The sequence below is a fragment of the Bos mutus genome, chromosome 1 (genome assembly GCF_027580195.1).
Source record: "Bos mutus isolate GX-2022 chromosome 1, NWIPB_WYAK_1.1, whole genome shotgun sequence".
In the NCBI taxonomy this organism is placed as follows: Eukaryota; Metazoa; Chordata; class Mammalia; order Artiodactyla; family Bovidae; genus Bos; species Bos mutus.
Genome location: NC_091617.1, coordinates 44,357,250 through 44,379,210, shown reverse-complemented (window position 1 = coordinate 44,379,210; position 21,961 = coordinate 44,357,250). Strand labels below are relative to the sequence as shown.

The window sequence follows — 21,961 nt, the reverse complement described above, 5'->3', positions numbered from 1 at the left end:
CTTACCATTTCCAGATGCTGAGCCTAAATATCTGATCGTCGTTCGGCCAGCTCCTCCCCCCAGTCAAAAGAAGTCATGCTCAGGTATTTTTGTTGATTCATTATTATTGTTAACTTTAAACCATGCCTTTTCATCTCTTTTCTACCCATGGAGACCACGTGTCTTGGGGATGCCTCCGGAAGGTAGGTTAGAAGATGTATGATGCAGTCCCCTGAAAACAGATAACCCTGCTTGGGAAGTAGCATAGCCTGGTTGGGAGAGGCTCCTTGGGTCTTATCCGCCCCACTGCATACAAACAGCAGAGGGTTGAGGCAAATTATTGAACCTCTCTATGCCTCTGTTCTGCTGCATGGGAGGGTCTGGGTGAGGATGAGATGAGTTCACAGCTACATAGGACTGGCCTAGCCCAGAGTAAGTGCTTATTTAGAGTTTAGCTCCTGTTGACTCCTTCTATGTTGGAATGTGTGAACTAAAGCCTGCTCTTGTGTCTTTCAGACTTTTAGGGCAAAATGTGAGATCTAAACTTTGCTGAAGGAAACTTGACATTTCAAAAGCATAACTCATTTACATGTGTGTTAAATGAGTTGGGACTTGGATTTTATTTATGCCTCCAAACCACTTGTATTTAGTCAGATGCAGAAAACAAGACTTCTTTCATAAAACATCAGTGTGACACCCATCTTCCCAGGGCTAGGGAGATGTAAAACAGGCAACTATATACCATGTGTATAAAAAAGTAGAAATGTTTCTATATGACTAAGGAAGACATTGTCCCAATTTCACTGCTAAAATTTCTTCTCAGATCAAATAAGCCAGACCTTGCTATTAGGAAGGACTAATAAAGCTGTGAATATGCTTTTAATATCTTATGTCACATCTTCCTAGTCTGTAGGTAGAGTTGATCATGGTGCTTTTCTTTTTCACGTTCTAATGTGAACTGTTCTCAGAATAATTATTCCCTAATCATATTTGCCTTTTATGGTACACTGGATGCCACACAGAAAGAAGGATCTTTCTCAAAGGGATAAGAAGCGTTGGGGGATGTACAGATATTGAGCAAATGGGCCCTTGGCAGCTAGGTATTCTGTCTCCTCAGTGTATCAGCCATGCCTGGTCACCAAAAGCTGGTTGCCGCAATCCTCTCCCCTCGAGGCTTCTGTTGCTTTCCTCTTTTTTTTTTTTAAGAGAAGCAAATAAATGGTTAATTATTTTGAGAACTACAGATCCTTTTACTTGACCTCTTATAATATCCCAATGCACAAGGGAGATTTCAATCAGTACTTAAAACTTACTAGTGATCATTGTCCAAGAAGCTTTCCATATACTTGTAAAGAAAAGTACTCCTGTATTTGAGGACTCTATTTCAAAATATCTAACAATAAAGTCAGGAAGCATGAGTATGGTTCTATGGGATTCTGGCTTCATAGTCACTGAACTTTTTCTTAGTATGGTTATAAAACAAATATGCAAAAATAAGTAAGAAAAATCAAGAGAGTGATTATATCTTAATAGCAGTTTATAACTTCATTTCATTTGTGGGCTTCTGTGACATTGGCCTTAGATTATTTTTCACTACGTGATGACCAACTCAGGAAATAGTTTCATCCTGATCAGAAACCCCACCTTTCCTTTCAGGCAATGGATATAATTTTTTTTTTTTTGTAATCTGCATTGAAGAGTGATGTAATGAGTAATGGATTAGCTTCCATTCATTTTATATTTGTATCTGCCACATAATTTAAAAATGATTAAATAATTAAAATTGAAGATCCAAACAAACTATACACTTTAGATTCCTTGAGGAAAGAAGAATGTAGTTTTTCTAAATGGCATTACTTTCATACATTGTGAGCTAAACTAGTGAGATAATAAAAAGAAAACTAGAAACGATTACAATTCAGGAGACCTGGATTTGAGTCTTAAGCGTGCTCTCTTTGTGACCTTGGACAACCTTAAAATTACTCCAGACCTTATTTTTCATCTATAAAATGAGACAATTATATTACATGAGTGAAAATCAACTCAGGGATAGAAAAAACAACTTATCAGAATCACATTATCTCAGATTCTAACCTGCCCTGTTTGGGGACCAGAACTGAACCCTTTGAATCATAGTCAGATAAGGTCCTATTACAGGTAAACTGGAAAAATTTATAGAGAAGTATAACTGCATGTTTTCAACCAACTAAATAATAACCATCCTTGAAAATTATTTAAGATATCTTTAAAAAATTCATCTATGTCACAATGAAGTAACTTACCACCTCTAGATTATGTATATTATGGTCTCAGAGGGCTTTTCTGCCAGAATAACAATTAATATAACTCAAACCTAACAGAAGTAATAGGCACTCCTCCTTTTCACTGTCCTCCTGTTCCTAAAGTTTCAAATATTTTTGAAAAAGCAAATAGCTGCCGCTCACATATACTTGAAAAGAATCTAGAGTGGTTTATCAGAATCACACTTGGCATTGCCGAAATCCAATTAGTCTTGTTGGAATAACTGCTTCCTATATTATTCCTACTCTCCCAGCAATATTAAGAATGTGTGTACCTTGTCTGTTTCAATAGTTACTGTAAAAAAAGAAGAAAAAAAAAAAGAGAGGTCATTGAAATGCTCTAACAAGAGATTTTACACTTCCAAATAGTTAAAAAAAAAAAATATATATATATATATAGCATTCAACCTTGATGGTAAGTTGTCTAAGATATTTCTAAATGTGAAACTATTTCACAGTTTCAGGGAAAAAATAAGCATACATTTTATCTTGTCTGTAAAAGAAAAGTAAATGTATATATACCTATATGTGTATGTGTGTGTGTTTGTTTATTTCACTGGTAACAGCCAAGACCTCCATATTCATCCTTGACCCACAAGAAAATAAAAACTAGGAATGGATATAGTTTATATGCATAGACACATACATGTAAATCTCAAAAGGGTATTTCATTTGATTCTTGCTTAAATTCATGGGCAAAGCATTATTAATATTTGTGCACTGTATAAAAAGAAAAGGAACTTAATGCTTTCACATTCTTCATCATCTTGCTAAATTATCTTTGTATATTTTACCCAAATCATGAAAATATGCTAAATGTTACAAGAATTAACCTGTCTATTCCCTTTGTAGGTAAAAAACGAGCTCGTAAACCTCTCCAGCTGGTAGTTGGCACTCTGTCACCAAGCTCAGTCTTCCTGTCCTGGGGCTTCCTCATCAACCCTCACCATGATTGGACATTGCCAAGTCAGTGTCCCAATGACAGGTAATTCACCATTATGGAAAATTTTATTTTTCATCTGAAAATTGACACTTGCTCTCAACAGTGTCTGCACATGCTTTAGAAGGATGTGTAAATATCAGGGCATCAGTGTCTGCAGATCAGCTATTTGCTGGAGAGTCTGTTCTCGGTTTGAGGAGAATGAAGACACACTCATCAAAGCCCCTACCCTTCAGGAATTACCATCTACCTGAATGGAAAACACATGCACATATTTTTTTCTTTCCAAAGAAAAAAACAGAAGGAAAAATAAGCCAAATAGTAAGTGGGGTTATCAGTGATAAGTCTAATAAAAACTCAGAGCATAAGGTTGAAAGCAATTAGGAGAGACCATTAAAAGTTGCAGCATTTGATCCTTGGTTTGAGAAAGATGGATCTTTGGTCTGCCAATTGATGAAGTGCTAAAAACACTAGTTCTCTCACTTTGGTCCCTAAACCAAGCAGCATCAGCACCAGCATCATTTGGGAACTTATCAAAAATGGAAATTCTCAGATCTCCAGACTTACTGAATCAGAAACTTAAAGGGTGGGGTCAAGTCATTTGTGTTTTAACAAGCCCTCCAGTAGATTCTGGTCCCCACCTAAGTTTAGGGATCACCAGCTTAGAAAACTGGGGAGAGGGACACATGGAGAAATGTAGGTCAAGGAAAAGCACCCTTGGAAATGAAGCCACCATCTTCTTTGGTAGAACAAAGTAAGAAAAACCTAAGTTTATTTTTAAATCACTGCCATTTATCCATCCAACACATAGAGCTGGCATTGTCTATGTATTGGGCACTGTACTAAATGCTGAACCATGATTCTAAATTGGGTATAAGGTGATATTCGCTTGTCATAAATATTCACTGCAGTAGCTTCAAAATTCAAAACTTTGCATCTGACAATCAAAATTTTCAAGCTTCAACCAAAAGGAACATTTATTTTAAAAGGTATTTATTTTAAATACTCAAAGTGACTTTAAGATTTTTAAAATTTGTTTCATCCCTTCTTTAAAATAAAAGACTTAATTATTAAAATATAATTTAAACCCAGTAAAATGCACAGATCTTATGTGTAGAGTTTAATCAGTTACAGAAAAAGTGTGTAACCATGTACTGTACAATCCATTAAAAATTTTTCTTTCATCACCCTAGAATGTGCTAGAGAGTTGGTCTGCTCTAAAATTCCATGTAAACAAAATCATAAGTATGTTCTCTTTTTATGTCTATCAGCATGTTTTTTGAGATTCATTCATGACATTGTAAGTAACAATAGTTCATTCCTTTTTTATTTCTGAGTATTACTCCATTATGTGAGTATTTCAGAATTTTTTGATCCATTTTTCTTGCTGGTAGACACCTGAATTGTGTCTTGTTTTTGGTTATTTTGAAGATAAATTTTATAAACATTTTTGTATAAGATTCTTGTAGACATACCTTTTAATTTATCTTAGATAAATACCTCTGGAGAAGGAAATGGCAACCTACTCTAGTATTCTTGCCTGAAGAATCCCATGGACACAGGAGCCTGGTGGGCTACAACCCAAGGGGTCGCAAAGAGCTGGACATGATTAAGAGACTAACACTACACTACTAACACTAGATAAATACCTAAAAGTAGAATTGCTATGTCACAGGGAAGATGTATATTTTTTTGGCCTAATTTTCCGTTTAAATTCCCACAGGCAGTGTATGAGAGTTCTGGTTGCTCCATATCCTCACCAGCATTTCATGTTGTCAACATTTTTCACTTTAGGTATCCTAGTGTAGTTCTATCTCATTACCATTTTAATATGTATTTTTCCCCTGTACTAAATATATTGAAAACTTTTTAATATACTTTTTGGCCAAATGTCTATTTTTTGTATTGCTTTCTTTCTTTTTATTTGTCTAAATTGGACAGAAAATAAAGAGCTTTAAAATGTTTAAGTTCCCAAAACCACCGTTCATATAACTTTGATTAGGAAATCTAAACTAAGAACGAAAGAAACTTTCTTTCACATGCTCATAGTTCTGAAGGAAAAAGTTCTTTGAAAAAAGCATGTAGAAGATAATGCCAAAGCTAAAGTTTTTGAAAAATAATTTTGACCTGTTTCGAAGAATCTGAAATATTCCTTATCTCACCCACGCTAAACCTGAAACTTAACTTTGTTTGGAAACAGACTCCTAAAAGAACTCACTTGCTTGAGGTAACTTCGGTTTCTAATGAGTTGGTGCAGGATGCTAGTGCTGAGAAAACAAACATCTGTGGGTCAGTTTCTTTTTCCTTTTCCTTTTTTTAAGTCTCTTATTAAGAAAGAAGAAAAAAAGAAGGGAGGGAAGGACTGGGCAAGAAGAAAGGAAGAAGGGAAGAAATATTTGATACACTTGGAACAAAACATAGCTGATTTTAATGGTTACTGAACTTGCTTGATAAATCCATGAGGTTCAATAAATTGCCAATTCCTAGAGCAGGATTTGATATGATTTCCTCCTTGTCCTCAAGCCTCCCTGTCTTCAATTTCACTTGGTTCTCCTGACCCCTCCACAAAACAACTTATCTGATGATTGATTCTAATTGACAAATGTTGTCATGGTACGACAGCAAAAGTCGATAATAAATATGCAGAAGATAGAGGAACAGATACTCGATGGAGCTAGAATTTTTATCCAAAGTAGTTGACTTGAAGGCCCCAAGCTATTCAGACCACATGTGCACCTCACCCTCTCATTTCCTCACCCGTGAACCCTGGTTCTGGTCTTCTCATCAAATAGGTGGAGTCATGCCCATCAAATCACAATATTTAAAATAAATAATTCTGCCTAGAATGAAGTTTTATAAAAGATGCAGTAATGACATGTCAAGATGCTTGCCAACTTTCAAACCTGAGTGCGAGGATCAAAGTATCCTTGACAGAAATAGGGAATTGTTGCCTCTGCTGCTGCTGCTAAGTCGCTTCAGTTGTGTCCAACTCTGTGCCACCCCAGAGACGGCAGCCCACCAGGCTCCCCGTCCCTGGGATTCTCCAGGCAAGAACACTGGAGTGGGTTGCCATTTACTTCTCCAATGCATGACTGAAGTGGCTCAGTCATGTCCGACTCCTAGCGACCCCATGGACTACAGCCTACCAGGCTCCTCTGTCCATATGATTTGCCAGGCAAGAGTACTGGAGTGGATTGCCATTGCCTTCTCCAGGGAATTGTTAGGACATGACTAAGAATTAAGAGGAAAGAATTAAATGTAATGACAAAAAGGAGCATTTGGAGAATTTTATTTACCCATGTGAATTTTATTTACCCACGCCTCCTTTCTCCCTAATTAGAACAGTTAATAAAGAGTTGACATTTTAAAGTCTTTGTAACTATTTGAGAAAAAATAATGGTCCTTATTTAAAAGCTCTGGAATTACTATACATATTATAAACACCCAAATAAATCCACCAGAACAACTCAGTTAGTGTAATTAGAAGCAGACTTGGAGAAATCCACCCTCATATGATTATGTTGTTTTTTTTTTTTTTTTAGACTTTAGACTAATCCAGTAGGTTAAAATAAGCAATAATAGTTATAGGGAATGATTCCTTCTTGAAAATTAGATTAAGACAGGTCAAGTTTTCCTTCAAGAGTGTTTTTTGACAAAGCCATTGGAACCTGAATTCCCTCAGCTTGCTATAGGAACATCAACTGGTGTCATTTTAATCCACTAGCTCTAATATTTGGCACCATGTGTAAAGTCTCTGAGTTTTTAGAAACAATCATTTCACATTGATTTGTGTCACTTCATTTATCCTATGCAAGGGCAGATAATTTATTGGAAAAATTTTTTATTATACTTTGATTTTTGACTTTACATATCAAAGCTCTAGTATAGTGAGTTTCCAATGAGAACATCCCTGTTTTTTATTTTATTTGTTTTAAACTTGGAAATATTAATTCAGTGTCACTTTATTCTTGGTGGTATGTTTCCACTCCTATTCCCATAGGGTCCATTTGGGTCTCCCATATTTTTAGAGCCTTTTCTGAGTTCACATTCATTGGAGAGTAGATATGCTTAATTTACATGTTTTATTCTTAAAGGGCTTTGAAAGGAAGAATGCACACATTTGTCCTTAATATATCTGAGGTCAAAAGAAAGCTTTCCAGTTGGCCCAGATGAGAAGTTAAAACCACAATTTATTTCACCATTAATAGCATATTTTTTCCTTCCCATGTTTCCAGCTTGTTAAAGTGTTTAAGATTGCCTTAGTTCTCACTCCTTTGCCAATTTGTAAAGCTTTATGATTTGTTTAGAAATCATTTTCACATTTTCTAATGCTTTCACGTTGTACTTACTTGCTCTTAATGTAGAATGAGGGTCCTCCTTGTTGGCTGGTTCAGAGCTGACTCTTGCCTCTTTTTCTTTATCCCAAGTTGTTAAGTGAATATTTTTGAGGTCTAAGAATTCTCACTTGATTGAGCCCAGTGCCTCATTACCCATTCATCTTGCCATGTAAATTTTAAGCTCAGAGAAGACTGGGACCATAGGTATCATAGCCATCATTGTTTTCCCAGTACCCAAGCCAGTACCAGCTTGGCACCAGTGCCAGCATGGCACCCACTTCAGTACTCTTGCCTGGAAAATCCCATGGGCGGAGGAGCCTGGTAGGCTGCAGTCCATGGGGTCGCTGAGGGTCGGACACGGCTAAGCGACTTCACTTTCACTTTTCACTTTCCTGCATTGGAGAAGGAAATGGCAACCCACTCCAGTGTTCTTGCCTGGAGAATCCCAGGGATGGGGGAGCCTGGTGGGCTGCTGTCTATGGGGTCGCACAGAGTCGGACACGACTAAAGTGACTTAGCAGCAGCAGCAAGTAGACCTTCAGTAAATATATACTGAATGAATAAATAGTGAAATGTCAACATTTTCACTTTTATGCCTTACTATTACTTCAAACTTAGGACAAAATTGAATTTGTACTTTTCTCATGAAATATCAGTTCCCTGCCTTTTTATTTTCTGAACTATCATAATTCTTTTACTCTCCCTAATATGAAACTCCATAAATTTTAACATTCCTCATTTCCTATAGGTATTGAGGCTCTGGGTTACACTGGTTTTTGCCTTTGATAAGTCCCCATATTAGTATCTTTATCTCCTACTTTTCCATTTCTATTTCCATGTCAACAATTTCAGTCTAGGCACCTTACCCTGAATCTTGGGAATGGCATCTTGGCTACTGACTCTGACTCTTTTCATGTTCCAGTCCATCCTGGTTTCTGTAATACTGAAGAAAATGTAGGCAGTCTGCCATTGGCTCACTTTTTCTTCATCCTAGATTTAGCCTTAAATCTCTTCTGTTCTTACCAAGGAGCATGTTTCTGCCTTCAGAACATGCTCATCATTCTGTTCCTTCCATATTCTTTGTTGTTCTGCGTTTTCCTCTTCACTGATATTTGTGCCCTGCCTCTTGCTTACAAACATGCTCAAGATTTCCCTACCCCCAAACAACATATTTTCTGTTGACCCTGTTATAGCTTCCAGGCTATTTTTCAGTTTCTCTTCTTAATTCCAGAATTTCTCAGATTAATGTGCTCTCATATTCTTGATTTCTCAACCACATTCACAGTCTTCATTCCTTTTCACTGGCTCCCACCCTCTTTCCGTTCCGCTGAAACTTCTCTAGGTGATCATCAGTGATCAATTAATTGCTAGATCCCATAGTTTTATTTGTTTCTCAGTTCTTATTCTTTTAAATCTCTTTGTGGAATTTTTGGCCATCCTCCCATTCTTGAACTCTTTCTTCCTTTGAAATTTTATTTAGATTTTGCTCTTACTCCCTTTCTCTTCTCTTTTGCTTATTATCCTGGCTCTCAAATATGGAATAGAGATCTATCCTTGGATATCTCACCTATGTATCCTCCTTATCTCAGCTGTAAGCCATGTCTTTAATGATAATGTCTATATAGAACAGTGATACTCAAACTTTGATATACTTGCAAATCATGTGGTTCAGTTCAGTTTAGTCGCTCAGTCGTGTCCAACTCTGCGACCCCACGGACAGCAGCATGCCAGGCTTCCCTGTTCCTTCCCTGTCACCAACTCCCAGAGCTAGCTCAAACTCATGTCCATTGAGTCAGTGATGCCATCCAACCATCTCATCCTCTGTCGTCCCCTTCTCCTCCCACCTTCAATCTTTCCCAGCATCAGGGTCTTTTCCAATGAGTTGGTTCTTCACATCAGGTGGGCAAAGTATTGGAGTTTCAGCTTCAGCATCAGTCCTTCCAATGAATACTCAGGACTGATTTCCTTTAGGATGGACTGGTTGGATCTCCTTGCAGTCCAAGGGACTCTCAAGAGTCTTCTTCAACACCATAGTTCAAAAACATCAATTCTTTAGCACTCAGCTTTCTTTATAGTTCAACTCTCACATCCATACATGACTACTGGAAAAAGCATAGCTTTGACTAATGACCTTTGTCAGCAAAGTGGTATCTCTTGCTTTTTAATATGCTGTCTAGGTTGGTCATAACTTTTCTTCCAAGGAGCAAGCATCTTTTAATTTTATGGCTGCAGTCACTATCTGCAGTGATTTTGGAGCCTCCCTAAAATAAAGTCTGTCACTGTTTCCATTGTTTCCCCACCTATTTGCCACGAAGTGATGGGACCAGATGCCATGATCTTAGTCTTTTGAATATTGAGTTTAAGCCAACTTTTTCACTGTCCTCTTTCACTTTCATCAAGAGGCTCTTTAGTTCTTTGCTAAGAGTGGTTTCATCTGTATATCTGAGGTTACTGATATTTCTCCCAGCTATCTTGATTCTAGCTTGTGCTTCATCCAGCCCAGCATTTCACATGATGTACTCTACATATAAGTTAAATAAGCAGGGTGACAATATATAGCCTTGACATACTCAATCATGTGGAAGATATTGTTAAAATGCAGGTTCTGATTCCATAAACCTGAGGAAGAGCCTGAGATTGTTCATTTTCAAAAGTTCGCAGGACTTTCTGATGTTGCTATTCTACAAGGAATATTAGGAGTGGTGTGAGGATATAAATGACCTCCAATGCTGAACCTCTGATTTTGGCCCAGTTTTAAGAGTGTATTTCTCATTGTCCATTGAATATTTTCATTAGGATGACCAGATAACAGTATTCAGTACCTCAAACTCAAACTAAATTAATGTTGTCTATACTTCCAAAATCACTGCAGATGGTGACTGCAGCCATGAAATTAAAAGACGCTTACTCCTTGGAAGGAAAGTTATGACCAACATAGATAGCATATTCAAAAGCAGAGACATTACTTTGCCCACAAAGGTCCGTCTAGTCAAGGCTATGGTTTTTCCTGTGGTCATGTATGGATGTGAGAGTTGGACTGTGAAGAAGGCTGAGCGCTGAAGAATTGATGTTTTTGAACTGTGTTGTTGGAGAAGACTCTTAAGAGTCACTTGGACTGCAAGGAGATCCAACCAGTCCATTCTGAAGGAGATCAGCCCTGGGATTTCTTTGAAAGGAATGATGCGAAAGCTGAAACTCCAGTACTTTGGCCACCTCATGCGAAGAGTTGACTCATTGGAAAAGACTCTGATGCTGGGAGGGATTGGGGGCAGGAGGAGAAGGGGATGACAGAGGATGAGATGGCTGGATGGCATCACTGACTCAATGGACGTGAGTCTGGGTGAACTCTGGGAGTTGGTGATGGACAGGAAGGCCTGACATGCTGTGATTCATGGGGTCGCAGAGAGTCGGACATGACTGAGTGACTGAACTAAACTGAACTGATACCACTAAAAAAATCTCCTTTTCTATCACTTTAACTTCCCTCTTCTTAAGTTTGAAAATTGAGTTTTGAATATTATTTACACTTTCCTTGGTACCCATATCCTATAAGGAGTCTAGTCTCATCAATTATTTTGTAGAAATATAACTTTGATCTGTTTATTTTCCTCTGCTCCATTGTATTTCTTCCATCATTCACTCCTTTGTTATTGCATCTGCTGCTGCTAAGTCACTCAGTCGTGTGCGACTTTTTGCAACCCCATGGACTGTAGCCCATCAGGCTCCTTTGTCCATGGGACTCTCCTGCATTGGCAGGCAGATTTTTTTACCACTAGCGCCACGTAGGAAGCCTGATTATCTCATCTGGATTATAGCAAGTTGAGATTCCTCCCTCCAGTTTTTCTCTAATTCTTCCACTGCTGATAAATCTAGCTTCCTTAATTACTGCTCAAGTTTATTTACCCGTCTAAGAATTTCCCCCAGGTTCCCACTACCTGGCTAAAGAAAAAAATCACAAAATTTCCCTAAGACTCTGTCTCAAGGAATCTGTGAGTCATTCTCCTGACATGAGGCTTAGATTTGGTGTTGCGCTTTCCATGGATCTGGGTAGGATGTCATGCTCTCAGTCTCCCACTGGGATGGGATTTGCAGTGTAACCATTTTATAAGTTCAGGCTGCAGAGTGCCATACCCAACCACCCTCAGATGCTCTGCTTTTCATCCTGCCTCCTTTAGTCGTGTTCAGATGTACATCTACCACCCTCCCTATTCTGTGAGCTCATATTTGAATTAATGCCTGGTGTCGTACTTGTCTCCCATCACACACAACATAGAATCACACTTTACAGAAGTAATTCCTAACAAATGTACAAACAAATAGGCAAGTAGAAGGTCCAAAACTAGCTTTAAAAATCATCTAGCCAGTCCCTTCAATCCTTGAACTTTATCTGAAATCTGTATAATGGGAGTAATAATAGTAATATCTCATAGAGATGTCAGAATTAAATGAGATGACGCATGTTAAATCTGTGGAGTGGGCCAGGGGAGGCACAGGCTGTGGGCAGGAGTCAGAGATGAAGGTCCTTGTCCACATAGTAGGGGGACTGTCCAGACATCAAGGGCGAGGACCTCAGAGAGATGAGGTTGCAGGCAAACCAAGGTGGGGGCCAGTGGGGGGTACAGAGACACAACTCTTAGAAAGATGCTCTCTGTTGGGCCACACCACAACCTACCCTAGAAAGCATGGATAGAATCAGGTAAAAAATTCTTGCATAAGAGGTTGCAAAAAATGATACTGCATTTTCTGCTAATCTTCTGAGTGTGTGGGATTTTAGTTACCTTATATTATGTGATAATTGCCAATTCAGATAAACTGTTCCATTTTAGATAGCACTAAAATAACTAGAGATGTCTTTCTTTTGTTGAACTTACATCAGGAAACAGTAAGTGATAAAGAGATTTTGGAAATGATTTCCAGTTTGAAAATTATTCCAAGAGTCCAGAGATAGTAAGGACCTGGACTGGGCCTGTAACTACTATTCAGGAGTAGAGACAAGATAAGTGTGAGAGGTATCACACAGGGAAACATAACTGGACTTGAAAACAGAGTGGACACAGGCAAGAAGGAACGTGAAGACAACGGGAATAGGAGCACATTTGAGAATGACGAGTAGATTTTAAGGTAGTTGTGAAACTCACAGATGATTAAATCATTGGATTTGATCATGAGGTTTTATTACACTAATAGTTCAGACACAAGATTGCAAAGAGATTTGGGCATTATGAGCAGTAAAAAAACAGAAAAAAATAGATTGCTTTGGAGAAATTTGTGTTAAAAGGTAATGACAGGAATAAGAAGTAAATATTAGTTTTAGTCTAGCTTTGATATAATGGAAAATAGTTGAACAACTTTTTGACTTAGAGAAAATCTTGAAGAATCAGGAGAAAGGATGCAGAGTGGATGGAATAATAAAATGGAATAAAATTACCAAGACAGTTATTTTTAGAAGGGAGAACCCTAAAATTGGAGAGGGATAAAAGAGACTGAAGGAGGAGAGGGAGATTTTGAGAGAAAGAGGGTGAGGGCAGATTTTGTATCAGCAGTCAGAGTCTAAGACTGGCAGTAAGGATGTTGACAATGGGGCATCCGGACGTGTCCTTTGGTGTGAAGAGCAAAAAAAAAAAAAAAAAAAAAAAAAAAAAAGTGATAGATGTTGTAGGAAATATAGGGATTAATCACATAGAGATAAAAGAATTGCAAAAAAAAAAAAAAAAAAGTATAGAAAGTCCTAAAATGACCAACCATGTGTATCAATCCAGACTAGTTTGTAAAAGGACTAGACTTATTTTGACATTATGCAATTTCTTCACTTAGAAGAACTCAATGCCAGTTACATCATAAATTTTATTTATGATATTTCTACCTCTGGCGTGTCTAGCCTGAATTCTGCCTCTGAATTTCATTAGAATAGAATGTCTTATTTGTAGCTAGAATAAAATTTTAGAAACAGAAAGGATTCAATGATTGTCTACTCCAACCCCCATTTTTCAAAGTAGAAAATTGATGTGTAAGTGGTCAAAGGGATTCTCTTGAGGGCATGCTACTATCTTGCAGCTGAAAGAGATCCAAGCCAAGCCACTGTCTGCCTTCTCCATTACATTTGGAGGAATTATGGTATTTTTTAAGTTATAATAAAGACTATTGTCAGTTTTGGACTCTTAGGGAGATCCAAGCACAGAATATTGCCAGCTGAATCAAACACCGTCCTCAAAAGTTCCTAACCACTTATTTGGGATGTGAGATATCCTTGTTTCTAAGGTCCAGTTGCTGGTCAGGCTTTCCAGAGGTCTGCTCTGACGACATTCACTGGCTGCTACCTCTATCTTTAATAGACTTGTTGCCTCTCCAAGCACTTGTGACCAAATTTGATTAATCACAGAAAAAAAGTGCAGTCAACTTTTGATCCTGGATATCCTCAGGCAATAACGGGAAGTCTCTGATTATATGGAAGCCTTAAGTAATGCTAAAAGAACTTCTGATTCCTTGAAATTCTCTTCCATGCGGATTCATTTTACCTTCTCTTTGCATCTCCTTTTGCAAGCCCTGCAGTAGATAGTCCAATGTAGTACACATAGTGTTAGTTTATGGGTCAGGAAATAACCCTTTTCCTGGCTCTGCCACTCATTCTCAGGCTTTAGACACTTCCCAGCCTCTCTCTTTCTTCTATAATAATTTTGGCTCTGCTAATTTCAGAATTTATTGTACAGAAACACGGAAATAAATTTAAAAATATCTGTAAGCTCTCTGCAAATGTACCACATAGACATTGCTTGAACTTTCCTTCCATTTACATTGACTCTATGAGAATGCTGAGATCTGCTAAGTGAAACCTTATGCAATGATATATTACAAAATCCAACTATAGATATAATGGCTTAAATCAGTATTTTTTGGTGATTGAGTCATTGGCCATTTAGAGCAACTATATTCTAATTATAAAATGACCCTACAAGTACCAAAGTATCCATTCTATTTGTTTTGTCACATCAATCTATTTCTCTCCCTCAGTTCTTGTCTCATCATAACAAAGATTTGGAATGACAGACTACAGCTCAAGCAAGTGGGATTTCTTAGTTCCTGTCTCAGCTCCTGTCTCATCGAAGCAGGGATTCAAAACAACAGACTGGTTACAGCTCAAGCAGACAGATATTTTATTAAATAGACAGCAGATAGTACACTCCCAAGACATGAGAGTTGGTTGACACTGAAGGAGTGGCCATGATCCTGCCTGGCTTCCCTTTTTTACTCCGTCTTCTCCTCTTGGCTCTGCCCTGTGCAAAATGCAAATGGGCATACACTCAAGGCCAATCAGGGAAGGGGGCATGTCTGGGCACATGCGAAATGGGGCTGTCACATATTCATCTACATGAGAGTTTTGATTGGCAGTTGCAAGTTACATAACAACAGGCGTTATTGTGCATGTCTTTCCCATAATTCAGTCTGTTATCATCAGATATCTGTACGTATAGAATATTTATGAACCCTTAATGGACTCCTGGTTGCCTAAGGTTACTTCAGGACAGAGCTGTGCATCAAGGGTGTATGTGCCAGAGTTGGAGAAGCCCCTGTGGTTAATTTGTATCCACTGTGTGCCTAGGGTCTGCAGGAGTTGGAAAAGTCTCTGTGGTTGTTTTTGTAGCCTATCTCTGAACTCTCCTGGGTGTGTCTGGGGTGGAGTTTAGAGATCAGCTTGCATCCTTTTCTGCCAGGCCCCCTGCTGGTTACCCATGCCTAACTTCCTGCTTAACAGTTTCATAACATATACGGAGTACCTACTCCATGCTAGGCTGTGCAGTATTTTTATCATAAGGCCTATATTTTGCTTTAAAATCAAGAAAATATGCTTCACCACTTTATAGCTAAGTAGCCATGTTTATGATCTTTTAAAATTTAGAACTTGCCTATATTATACAATTACCAATTAAGCCAGTATTGATGAGGGAACCTAACTGAAGCCAAGGAGAAGGCCTAGCTGCCTGCACTTTTATTTTTTCTGCCAAACTTGGTACAAGAGAGGTTATTTAGAATGCTTTGTGATCAAAATAGAAAAAAATGTACAGGCTACATTTTTTTAAAACGTAGTCTTAGTATATTTCTGTCTGATTTTATTCCTAGGAAGAGGATATAAAATCAAATTTACTGGGAACCCTGGAATCCCCAGATTACCTTTGGTAATTCTGTAGGCATTGCCCTCCGCCTCCACCAGATCATGCAAGCAGCTGAGAAATGTATCCAAACTGGAGATGCAAAGCTGTGGGGGCCCATCTGCTCTAATTTTAGTTTTCTCTGCACTTCTCTGAAGTCTTGAATAGCCAAGGCAGGGGTAAAAAAGCAACAGAAATTCCATAGGATGTACTTGTCAACAAATATGTTTCATAAATTGCTGTTGATGGTTCAACTCGCAGGACTCAGAGGACTAGTATTCTATAACGTTTGTTCCCAGTAGCAGTTAGTGTTTTGGCTGAAACTGCCTCCTCCACTTGTTTTGTCGTCTTGACTTTGGAATGGGGTATGGAGTCCAGAGACTAGGGAGAAGCAAGCTAGTGAATGATTTCAAGCATTTCAGTAGTTTGTAACTAGTAAGAAAGAAAACTGAATGTACAGATACACCTACTCTGTGTACTTACAAAACTATAACCCGCTTGCTGACATCATGGGTGTGCAACCCATACAGGTACACAGGTTCTCCATTTAGAAGGACCCATACTTGGTTTAATGCTCTGTTGTCACTGTCTTAAAACTCTTAATAATTCTTGAATAAGGGGCCCCATGTTTTCATTTTGCAAAGAGGTCCACAATTTATGCAGACAGTCCTGGCCCTTATTTCTAGAGATTCTGGGTAATTTTTTTTTTTTTTTCATGTTAAGAACTTGTGTCTGGTGCTTAGAGGGGATACAATAAACAATTTTAGCCTGGGTAAATAAGGGACTTTAGGGCTTTAAAAGCAATTGATGTAAATCTTAGTCCATTTAATTTTGGGGGATGAGAAGTAGGGGAAAGATACTCAATTTTTGAGAGACAATTGAAAACATGCAACATTTTGTAATTTTCTTTTTCATAATCTGCTTATAAAACCTATTGGTATTGATACACGTAGCCCTTCTCATTGCTGTGTCCCAGAGCAATATACCGCCTGTCCTGATCTGTCCAGCCTCCCCGCTTAGGGAGGCTGTTTAGATCAGAGCCAGAGGAGCTTTTCCTTCTTTTCTGTTTCTGCCACTGCTGCTAGATCACTGCCGCCATCACTGGCTAGATGACACTGGGCTGGCAAACAGATGGGGAAACAGTGGAAACAGTGGCTGACTTTATTTTGGGGGGCTTCAAAATCACTGCAGATGGTGATTGTAGCCATAAAATTAAAAGATGCTTAATCCTTGGAAGGAAAGTTATGACCAACCTAGACAGCATATTAAAAAGCAGAGACATTACTTTGCCAACAAAGGTCTGTCTAGGCAAGGCTATGGTTTTTCCAGTGGTCATGTATGGATGTGAGGGTTGGACTATAAAGAAAGCTGAGTGCAGAAGAATTGATGCTTTTGAACTGTGGTGTTGGAGAAGACTCTTGAGAGTCCCTTGGACTGCAGGGAGATTCAACCATCTCCTTAAAGGATCTCCTTTAGGAGATCCATCCTAAAGGAGATCAGTCCTGGGTGTTCTTTGGAAGGACTGATGTTGGAGCTGAAACTCCAATATTTGGCCACCTGATATGATGAGCTGACTCATCTGAAAAGACCCTGATGTTGGGAAAGATCGAAGGCAGGAGGAGAAGGGGACGACAGAGGATGAGATGGTTAGATGACATCACCAACTCAATGGACATGAGTTTGGGTTAACTCCGGGAGTTGGTGATGGACAGGGAGGCCTGGTTCATGGGGTCACAAAGAGTCGGACAAGACTGAGCGACTGACCTGAACTGAACTGAACTGATCTTTCTGAAACATCGTTCTCACATGGAATTAATGATTCCTACCACTTAAGATGTTTCTGTGACAATTAAATGTATCGCCTGGTGAGTCATTAAATGAGATAATATATGCAAAGCCTACTATGTGATAAAGATGAAAAAAAAAACACAAAACCAGTAGTGAGGATTATCATCACTTTGCCATACATGTTTCTGAATATTATGAAGCCCATAGCAAATATGTAACAGTGATCTTGAATATGCATTGTTTGGTCTTTCTCACTGTGTTCTTCGCTTGACTATTGGTGTTGATTTTTTTTTTTAATAATAAGAAAATTTTACCCCTGAAATGCAGTCTTGGATACATTAGAGTCTGAGGTTCCTCTTTTACAAAATTGGACAATATTACCTTTACCATACCTCCGTGGGATTAAAAGGCTTAAAGCCATACAGTTATAAAGCTATAATATTAAGTATTTGTAAAAATATGCCTGTATTCTTTTCTATTCATTTAGAAAAAGATGAATGCTTAGTGTTCTCAAACTTTCATTTTGCAAAATAGCAAATAATAGAATTATATGTGCTACGTGCTAAGTTGCTTCAATCTTGTCCGACTCTGTGACACTATGAACTGTAGCCTGTCAGACTCCTCTGTCCATTTGATTCTTCAGGCAAGAATACTGGAGTGGGTTGCCATTTCCTTCTCCAAATAGAACTGAGAGAGCTGGAATTCTGTCAGACCATGATTGTGCTCCTTCCTGGTCCCTGAACTCACTGTTAGAAATGAAAAGCTCAAGCATACATTGAGCAATTTTTTCATGTTCTTTGCAAATTAAAAAATCTTAAGAGAAGCCAATATTAAATCTTAAGAGTAGATGGGGGTCTGTGATATATTAAGAAACAAAATACATTCTGAATCTCCCTGTGGTTTTACAGCATGCTTTGATTATTTGACAGATACTATACAATTCGCTATAGAGAAAAGGATAAGGAAAAGAAATGGATTTTTCAGCTCTGTCCAGCCACTGAAACAATTGTGGAAAATCTAAAGCCTGACACAGTCTATGAATTCGGAGTGAAAGACAATGTAGAAGGCGGAATTTGGAGTAAGATTTTTAATCACAAGACTATTGTTGGAAGTAAGTACTGGAAATTTTGAGTGAGCTTTCTGTACTATTTTTTCTAATTATAAATTTTTATTTAAATTAGTTGTGTAATATGAGCTAATTCTCATTTTCTATATTTATGAAAATATAAAAGTAAACAGTTTGAGCATTAATAATTCGGTATCTTCCATAGTGAGTGTTTCTTTGAAAAATGATTAACATTTGACAGTAACAAGTCATTCCAAATTTATTTGGCCATTGGTCTTGTTTTAAATCAATCTCTGAACTGAGCCAAAACACAATACCGTGTGTGAATATTCAGTGAAACAGCTGGGCCAGTGGAAATGAACACGCAAAGACTATGGGGCCTGAGGCTTGTTCATCCTTTGTTTCAAACATCATTAGGATCAGTGTTGGAATGATAGCAAATAAAATAATATGCCCAAGTTACAGCAGTAGTTGTAGTTGTCTTCATAATGACTAATAAGAATTGATTTAGGATAAAGAAGAATGAAATGAATGTCATTTTCTTTTTGTTTTTGTCAGGTAAAAGCAAAGTAAATGGGAAAATCCAAAGTACCTATGACCAAGTCCACTCTGTGGTATGTACCACGTTATTTTCAAGAACAGTCTTTTAAAAATATCTGTGTTATACTTTTATTTAAATAAGGAAGTGGTCCTTTTATGAGGTACTGAAACTGGATTACCTGCCTAGCTATCAAGTACATTTTAGGAATTAGTTTCTTTCTCAGAAAATGGAGGTAGAAGCGTGAGACCAAATTATCTTTAATTTGTTTAAAGCTCTAAAATTCTGATATTCAACATAGTTAACCTAGTATTTCAGTATTCCATTTATTTTGAGGTTATTCTTATTATCTTCTGTCCCATGAGTTGTTTTCCACCATAAGATGTTTCAAGAGTGAATTAGTAGATGCTGTCCTTACCCTGCCATTGTTCAAATCTTTCCTCTATTTTCTAACATTTCCTACTTAAAAGAGCCAGCCCTTTTCAAAATGAAGAAGCAACTGGTTTGGTTTGTAACACGTCCAGCTTCTGTTCAGGGCAGTCAGTGTCTGTATATTTCATGTGCCTGCCATTTTCCAGTCTAGAATCCTGTTCACATTTCTGATTTCTTCCTTAAAGTAGATATGTAGGCACTTAGACCAGGAATTAGTAATTTAGATTTTTAACAATTTTTAAACTTTCTAATATGTCTGGTCAACTTTTTTTTTTTTTTTCTTCACCAATTTGCAGTCTTGCTGGCAATGGATCAGAGTTGTCTTGATGTAGTTCCCTGATTCTCAACATTATGTATTTCCATCACTAAATTTTTGGCTAGTGTAATAATGTAAAATGGCTTGTAAATTTCTATTTCTGATTGCTGATGAAGCAGCACTTAGTTCATTTATTTATTAGTCATTTGTATTTTCCATTTAACGACCTTCAGTTTCAGTTCTTTGTTTATTGGGCATCTTTTTTTTTTTTATTGAATCGTCTAAAGACACTAAAGAACAAAGACTTTGTGATATCATCTAGAAACATTACTGTCACATTTCTTATCAATTTTGTTTATGGGAATTTGTGAAATAAGCAAGTCTTAATTTGCTTAATGAAGTTATTTGTCTTTCCATTGTCATAGCTTCAATTGCCTGATATTTTAGTAAGCTCTTCCTTATCCAGAGATGAGATAAATAATTCTCTCTTTTTTTTTTTTTTTTTTTTAGTTTTAGTGGTTTGATTTTGTAATAATTTAAACTATGTGGGTTTTATCTTGCTATCTTATATGCAGTAAGGTCCTGCTTTGTTGAGGGTATGTACTTTTCCCAAATACTTAACTAATCAGCTTAGTACCAAGTACTGAATTCTGCCATTCAAGGGACCATTGCTAACGTTCCTTCTGTGGTGGCTCAGTGGTAAAATAATCCACCTGCAATGCAGGAGACCTGGTTTCAGTTCCTGGCTTGGGAAGATCCCCTGCAGAAGGGAATGGCAACCCACTCCAGTATTCTTGCCTGGGAAATCCCATGGACAGAGGAGCCTGGTGGGCTACAGTCCATCGAGTCACAAAGAGTTGGATAAGATTGAGCGACTAACTCACTTCACTTCCAAGTCCCTTTGGCTTTGGCTTTCAAATCCAGTCACAAGGAATAGAGCTGCTCTTCCATTCTCTTCTAGAACAATCCTCACTGTTGTGAATGGTTTCCTAGGAAGCACATCTTATCTTCCACCCTCTTGGCTGTCGTGCTTTAGCTTACGTGAGACTCGATGTTGTTTCTTTCATTCCTTCTTCACAGCAATCATATACCAATAATTTGGGTTTCTTTTGGCAGAATATTTCATTTAGGGTTAGTTACTCAGCAAGATTGGGAAAGATGATTGACATTTTATTCCCAAGAAATTTTATATCTTTTCCACATCATAAATAACCATGACAAGAAGGTCCAGGAAGAAATTTCCTGCATCCATGACACAGAGCCAGATATTTGATCACTTCAAGCTGTGAGGCGGAGTACCCCCAACTCTAGCCAGCTCTAACGAGCTGTGGTTTGAAACACTTGGGTATTTCCGAAGGAAAACCCAAACTAATTAAAAAGATATTTTAAGGATTCTCTGTGAGGCTTTCTTCATTGCTACAGTCTGGATAGCACAAAAAATGTTTCACAAACTTCCCTCTGTGCCTTTGGGTAGCTCTGGAACATGGGAAAGTTGTAAAAGAACCACTTGGGATAGCCTTTGACCATCTCATGTGACCACTTAGAGCTGATTCTGAAAGTTGGTTTGATTCTTTATAGAGGTATATATTTTGGGGCTTTCCAGGTGGCACTCCTGGTGGAGAACCTGCCTGCCAGTGCAGATGTAAGTGAGGAGGGTTCAGTCCCTGGGTCAGGAAGATGCCCTGCAGGGGGCATGACAAACCACTCCATATTCTTGCTTAGAGAATCCCATGGACAGAGCAGCCTGGAGGGCTGCAGTCCATAGGGTCGCAGAAAGAAGGCAGTATTTCAAGAGATAAGAAATTAATTCTAGAGTTTTAAGACATGTTGAAAAATGTTTTTATTCATATATGCATGCTTACACCTAAAACTTAAGCACAGCAAAAACTTCTTCACACCTTCTGAAAAGAGATTGGTAATAGAGAAAACAATTTGAACTTGAGGCTATCCATTTTAAGAGATAAATAATATTCAGATTAAAATTTGAATATTAAATGCAGCCCCATCTTAACTTCTGCCCTCCCGGCTGTGCCATGTGGCTTGTAGGCTCTTAGTTCTCCAACCAGAGATTGAACCTGGGGCCATGCACTGAAAGTACCATGCCCTAACTACTGTACCACCAGGGAACTCCCAAATACAGCCCCACCTTAAACATCTTGTTACATTATATACTGTAACTCA

General features: G+C 38.0%; 1 protein-coding gene across 30 annotated transcripts in view; it reads left to right on the top strand.

Annotated features, from left to right (window-relative positions):
- The window catches only part of ABI3BP (ABI family member 3 binding protein), a 301,574-nt gene that overhangs the window by 108,901 nt on the left and 170,712 nt on the right, over window positions 1-21,961 (top strand). For all 30 annotated transcript variants that reach the window (XM_070368631.1, XM_070368610.1, XM_070368602.1 and 27 more), the window contains exons 3-6: window positions 15-83; window positions 3,132-3,264; window positions 18,418-18,599; window positions 19,113-19,168. In XM_070368631.1, coding sequence (XP_070224732.1) covers window positions 15-83; window positions 3,132-3,264; window positions 18,418-18,599; window positions 19,113-19,168 — 440 coding nt within the window. The remainder of the gene's footprint in view (window positions 1-14; window positions 84-3,131; window positions 3,265-18,417; window positions 18,600-19,112; window positions 19,169-21,961) is intronic.